Genomic DNA, 6926 nt, shown 5'->3' with positions numbered 1-6926 from the left:
TTGTTTAGATTTAGTCCGTTTGTTTCGTCATATTCTCTTTACACACTTGTGCACACACACATACACATATTTGTATGGATATATATTTTTCTGAGCCATTTGAGAGTAAATTGGAGACATTGTGCCCCTTTACTCCTAAATACTTCAGTGCATTTTTCTTAAAAACAAGGAAATTCTCTTAAAAACATCCTACATTGATCAAAATCAGGAAAGTTAACATCGATAAAATGCTACTATCTCGTTCACAGTTCATGTTCAGATGTTGTCGTTTGTCCAGAATCCAGTCCAGGATCACACATTGCACTAAATCGTATGTTTCTTTGGTCTCCTTCAATCTGGATCAGATCCCAAGTCCGTGAATTTCCTTGCGTTGACATGTCGGAAGCGTACAGGCCAATTTTTTGGTAGAATGTCTCCCAGTTTGGGTTTGCGTGTTGTTCCCTCCTGATTGGATTCAGGCCCTGCATTTCTGGCAGGATATCATGGAAGTGACATTGCGTTCTCATGTGTCACATCAGGAGGCCCAAGAGTTCAGTTTGCCCTGACGTAGGTGATGCTAACTCTGGTGACTTCGTAGATGGAGATGGTGTCCAAGTGTCTCCAACACACTGCTTTCCGCTTTGGAAGTAATAAGGGGACTCACACGGAAACTGTGTAAAGATGCTTTCCTCAGACTTTCATCCTTCGATGGTTCTGGTTGACATTCTGCTGTGAAGAGTGTTCCTTCTCCATTATGTGCTAATATTTTGTTGAGGATTTTCACATCTATATTCAAGAGGACTATTGTAAGCAATTTTCTTTTCCTATTATGTTTTTGTCAGGTTTTAGAATCAGGGTTATTGTGGCCTCAAAAATTGAGTTGGGAAGTATTCCTTGTTCTTCTATTTTCTGAAAGATTTTGTTTAAGATTGATGTTATTTTTCTCTTAAATATTTGTTAGAATTCACTGCTGACACCTCTGGTCCTAGAGTTTTCTTTGTGAGATGGCTTTTGATAACAGATTCAATTCATATATGGGGCTGTCGAGATTTGTTTTAGTTCATCTGTGTCATTGTGCAAGTTTTATATCTTAGGGAACTTATTAATTTCATCTAAGCTGTTAAGTTTATTGGGATAAAGTTGTTTACGATGTTTCCCCTTAGCTCCGATGCCTGTAAGCTCTGTGGTGTCACTCTTTTCATTTGTGATACTGGTAATTTGTGTTTTCTCTCAATTTTTTTTCCCTTTCTTGATTAGTCTTGCCTAGAGATTTATCAATTTTATTAATATTTTGAATCCCAGTTTTTGGCTTTGTCATTTTTTTATTGCTTATTTTCTTTTCAATTGATTTCTACTATTTATTTCCTTCTAATTACTTGAGTTCAATTTTCTTGTATTTTTCTAGCTTAAGGAGGAAACGGTATTTTTAAGCCTACTTTCTTTTCCATTTTAAGCATTTAAAGCTACACATTTAATGTTTATATCTTTGTAATGTATTTACCCCTTTCTTAGGAAATGACTTTTTAAAAATCTCTGATAGTAACTTGTATCTCGTAGTCGCTTGTGATGTTCCTGTCACCACCCCAACATTCTCACGCTCACTGTTTGTCACAGCCTATTCGTTTATACTCTTCTGCTTTCAGCCTTACATGTTTTACTGCTTTCGTTGGCATGTAGTTGGGTCTCGCTTTTATATCCAGTCTATGTAATTATTGATTATATTATTTGAATCTGTTTCTACAGTTTTGTTATTTGTTTTTCATATAACTCATGGGTTTTTGTTCCTCTGTGAATTCTCGCCTGCCTCCTTTTGGGCTAATGGAGCATTTTCGTAGTGCTGCGTTGTAATTCCTCTACTGAGGATTCGCAAAAAGTATCACACCTTGTGATGCAGCCCCACTCACTCCCTGCCCTCCTTCGTGCCGTTGTTTTCATACAATTATGACATATACAGTACATTATGAACCTGATAGTGTGGCATCATAATTTTTGATTTAAATAATTTTATCTTTTGAAGAAATTACGAAAAGAGAAAAAAATATAGCCTTTTTGTCCACCTTTTTACCATTTTTGGTGCTCTTTCTTCTTTTTCTGGACTTGAGTTTCCATCTGGTATCAATTTCCCTTCAGCCTAAAGAACTTTCTGTAGTATTCATTTTAGTTTGGTTGGCTGATGATGAAGTCTCTTCATTTTTATCTGGAAATGTCTTTATTTTGCCTTCATTTTTGAAGAATAGTTTTACTGGATATAGAATTGTGGGTTGACAGGTTTGTTTTTGTTTTTTCCCGAGGCACTTTAAAGACGCCATCCATGGTCTTCTGGAGAAGTCAGCTGTCATTCATACTGTACTCCTGTATATGAAGTATGCCTTTTTCTCTGGCTGCTCTTGAGATTTTTTGCTTTTATCTTTGCAGGGCGAAGGCTGATCCTGCTTTGTGTTCATCGAACTCTGTGGATTTGTGTGTCGATACCCTTCACCTAATTTGGGAAGTTTTTGACTATTGTTCTGTCAAGTACTTTTTTCCTTTGCCATTTTCTCTGTCTCCTTTCAGTCTGGGGCTTAGATTACACAAATTGGATGCTTGATAATGTCCCACAGGTCTTCGAGGTTCTGGTTTTTTTTTAAGTCACTTTTTTCCTCTGATATTTAGATTTGATCATTTTTATTGATCTTTAAGTTCAGTCAGTGACTCTTTGTCTTCTCCAATCTGCTGTTAGGCCCATCTGTTAAATATTTTATTTCAGTTAGTGTGCTTTCCAGCTCTACAATTTCCATTTTGACCCTTTTTATAGTTTCTAATTCTCTGTGATATAGAGATTCTCTATGTGTTTTTTATTAATGTATTTTCCTTTTAATCTTTGGATATATTTATAATAGCTTCTTTAAAGTCCTTATTTGGTGGTCGTGACATTTGGATCATGTTGATGTTGATTTCCATTGACTGCTTTTTAAAAAAATTATGAGTTTGCCGTCAACACACGGGTATTTTTAATTGAACACCAGACATTATAAATGGTATACTACAGAGACTCTGGATTGTTTTATTTCTGTAAAGTGATTTTTTATGCAGCAGGCAGTTACCTTGTCTGATCTCTAACTCCCAACTGCCCTCCTTTGTGGTTGTGGTGAGCAGCCAGACTCTGTTCATTTTGTTTAGTTTCTGGCTGCTGCTTTTCTGCTGGGTCCTCCGAGAGCTCCCTATGTACAATTCAGCAGTTAGCCAACGATCTCAGCAAATTGTATACACAGATTTCGGATCTTACTTGCAAATCTATCCCATTGTAGTTCATCTTTTAAGGGTAGCTTCTCCTCCCATTTTCTGCCTTTTGGGTGCTCTCCAGTGGCTGTTCATTATGTTTTTTCAAGATTCCATAATTGTTATCTGCAAGAAGGGTAAGTCTGAACAAGCTATTGCATTATTACCAGAAATCTTGATTCTTTTTTATAGTTTCCATTTCTTTGATGAGATTTCCTATCAGTTCATTCATTATGGCCATATTTTCCTTTTAATCCTTGCACATATTTACGATAGCTCTTTTAAGTTTTTTTGAAGTCTGCTAATTCTAACCTCTGTCTCTTCCTTGGGTTTGTTTCTACTAGCTGATATTTATCTTGAATATAGGTCACATTTTCTTCTAATTTCTTCTCGTGTCTATGAATTTTTAATTATCTGTTGTATCTTCTTGGTGAAATGTTGTAGAAACTCTGGATTCTGTTGTCCTCTGAAGAATATTGATCTTGTTCTAGCAGACAGTTCAGATTCTGTTTCCCTGGCAGTAGTCGGTTCTTTCCACCTTCAAGCTATTGCTTTTCTCTGTGAACATCACCATCTCCCCTGTGCATGTACAGTTCTGAGATCAGCCAAGGATGAGAATAGGATTTAATTACAGATTTGGGGGCTCTCCCTTCTTTAGCTCCCGCATTCCTTCCTTCCCAGGATTTCTACCCTCAGTTGCCAGCTGTTCAGTCTTGTTCTCCGACTTCTTAAACCAGTAATACTGTACCCTTTGCTTGATGTCCAGGTACCTTGTGTAGCCGTGCAGAACGGGGTGCGCCCCTGGGCAAAAGCAGCAACATTGTACATTTTCTCCAGTGTGGTTCCCTTCTCTCAAGGGTCTGCCCTCCTTTAAGGTCCACCAGCTTTTGCTCACTCTCCAGTGCCTGCAAGTCATTTTTATACTTTGTCCAGCTATTACTGTAGGCCCCACCTCGCCACTATTTGGTTTTGGCCACATTACTTAACCTCTGTGAGTGTTAGTGTTGTCATCTGGAAAAATCAGGATAAATAATACCCACTGTCATGGGGTTTGGGGAGGGGAAAATGAATGAATGCACTTAAATTGTTCACTTACGTATTGGGTACACAGTGGGTACCCGGCAGATGGGAACCCTTGAGCTTCAGACAAAATCTTTGAGTAAAACATGAGAAATATTTGGCCTTCTATTGATAAAACTCCAAAAAAGCTGCTCTCTATTTTAACTTCCTGAGTATTTTGGCAATATTTTGAATATTAGCTTTTGGAATCTAGTCAGTGATATGTGTGACACATACGCTATGATATTTCAAGTGACTCTGGTTTTCCTGTTGTTTGTAGGTAATCTGCAGACTGGCTTCGCTGCTGAGCAAGAGCACAGTCGAACGCCTGCTGCTCCCTCGGTTCTGCGAGCTGTGTGGCGATGGGAAGCTCTTTCAAGTTCGGAAAAATTCAAAAAGTTAAAGAATTCAAAATTGATTCCTATAAAGTGTCTGGACTGCCACAGTAGACACAGTCTGGGAGAAAAATGTGGCCGGTGTGACTGTGTAAGGAAAACATCTGAACGGGGTTGCCCGTTTTTACTGAAATTGGGGAGTGCCTGGCGATCTGGAGGTGAGGTCGTGGGAGGGCAGCCGGAGGCTCGCTGGCCGGGAGGGCTTGGGGACCCTGCTGGCGGTGCTTGGATGCTGTTGCCCATTCGTCATCTGGGGCTATTTGCTCCAGAACCCTCTCTCTGATCTTTGCTGTACCTTCCAGCTCCAACCCGCCCCCCTCCCTTTTAGTCACTTGTCACTTGGTTGGGAAATTCTTCCTCTTGAAGGCTCGTTGCTGCCCCTCCCAAACAGCCTCATCTTCCACCTTGCTGCTACCTGGCCGTCTTCCCACAGGTCTCTCCTTATGAGGCATCTGCAAGAAGACGGGTCTCATTCACCCTGCCCAGAGCGTTAAGGGTCTCTTGCTCTGTCGCCTACCAAAGGCATTATGTATTGAGATCAGTTAGGAGCCAGAAAGGCCCAGGGTTTGGGGCCCTGTTGTCTTTGCTTCCAGTGCACAGAGGCACCCGGGCTGTGCCGTGTGGGGACGGGCTTGGCACGTGCTCGTTAGCTGCCCGACGGGAGGGGTAAATGTTCTCGGGGTTCCTGCTTGTTAGTTTCCACATTTGTCAAGACAGAAAGCGGAGAATAACGGGTATGTCTTTTGCCTTTTTAAGGTATGTGCTACAAATTTTGGTGATATTTGTCACGCCGTTGGACAAGAAGCCACTGAGAAATTCTTGGTATGTGAAGTTTTGCCAGCTGTAATCACCGACGCACTTGTTAGGGCACTTTTACAGTCAGGTGTAAAGGTGTGTGTGTGTGTGTGTGTGTGAGTCTGTTACGTTGTAACAGTTTTGCATTCATCGATTTCAAGTATCTTGACTTCTGAAGCTGACGTTTTTCATAAGCATGAGGCAGCTGGCCTGTGAAAGGGAGGGAAAGCAAGCCCAGTCCCCCTAGGGCAGCAACCCTGGGGGACTTCTGCTGTCACCCACCCCATACACACTGGTCACTTCCCCCTAGTCTCTTCTCTGTCCCTCCCCGACTGCCCTTTCTAGAACACTGCTCTACGTCCGCACTCCTGGACTTCCTGGACTTCAAAACCCGCGGGGTTGGTTCTTGGTTTCCAGGGTAACGCCCAAGCCCTTATTGACCTTTCAGGTCCCTTCAGAAGTAGCCTTCCTGCCTCACCTCCCGTCACCTCCCTCAGCTCTTGGCACTGCCCTGGCCCTGGCCCTGCATCTGAACCACAGGGAGGGCAGAAGCGGGTAGGGCCCTGGGGTCTGTACTTTTGCTAACCCCCCTGAGGCCCAGGGCAGGGCACACTTCACTAGCCAGCAGGGTGACTCTCTGCTCATCTTCACGCCTCTGCTCATGACTGCCTCCCTGCAGGTGTGGTCCCACCAGCAGGACCCTGCTCGCTCACCCGTCAGACCCAGCTTGACCATGTGTGGGCCTCTGTCAGGTTCTTTCCCTTGTCTCGCTCACCCCCGACTGTGTCAGAGAAGATTCAGTGCTCGCTCAGTTCCCGTGACGGTTTGTCCAGATTACTTGTGTGCCCCTTACCACACCTCGTTCTGGTTTGGCGGCTGTAGGGTCTTCACGCCATCACCTTCGCCTTTCTTCCCCAGGGCCTGCCCAGTACCTGGCACCTGGAGGACTCTGCTCCACCCTGTTCACTCCTTTTCTTTGATAGGATGTTCCACCGAAGTGGTTGGAACGTAGCCTCAAAGTATAATCTTTAAATTGATTTTTAAATTTAAGTTCAGAAGCTCATTTTATTTTATTTAACGCGTAAGCCGTGTCAACGTAGTTCTAACCCCAAAATAATTTTTAGCGGACTGTCACTTTGACTATGCAGTGAATGTCGTCTTCCACTTAATGCATCAGAATGAGGAACAGCTGTGGTGAGCATGCTAACCTTCCTGTAGGTGGACATTTCTATGATCACGTGTCTCCATTTGTGGAGCATTTTGACCGATTATTTTATGTTAGGATATCAAAAGCAAAGCCTTATTTTTAAAGGATAGAGTTTAAAAGAGGACATGCTCATCGCTTTCATGCGGATATAAAATGAAAATGCGTCGGCAGCTTTATCTAACCATTTATTCATGAGGGGACCAGTAAGATACGACAGCTGGTGTGACAGAGAA

General features: G+C 42.2%; 1 protein-coding gene across 3 annotated transcripts in view; it reads left to right on the top strand.

Annotated features, from left to right (window-relative positions):
- The window catches only part of LOC105296080 (serine/threonine-protein phosphatase 4 regulatory subunit 1-like), a 72837-nt gene that overhangs the window by 47201 nt on the left and 18710 nt on the right, over positions 1-6926 (top strand). For all 3 annotated transcript variants that reach the window (XM_011366016.2, XM_023534100.1, XM_023534101.1), the window contains 2 exons: positions 4577-4681; positions 5445-5513. In XM_011366016.2, the coding sequence (XP_011364318.1) occupies positions 4577-4681; positions 5445-5513 (174 nt within the window). The remainder of the gene's footprint in view (positions 1-4576; positions 4682-5444; positions 5514-6926) is intronic.

The sequence above is a fragment of the Pteropus vampyrus genome, unplaced genomic scaffold, assembly GCF_000151845.1.
Source record: "Pteropus vampyrus isolate Shadow unplaced genomic scaffold, Pvam_2.0 Scaffold118, whole genome shotgun sequence".
NCBI lineage: Eukaryota > Metazoa > Chordata > Mammalia > Chiroptera > Pteropodidae > Pteropus > Pteropus vampyrus.
This window is presented reverse-complemented; position numbering and strand designations above follow the sequence as displayed.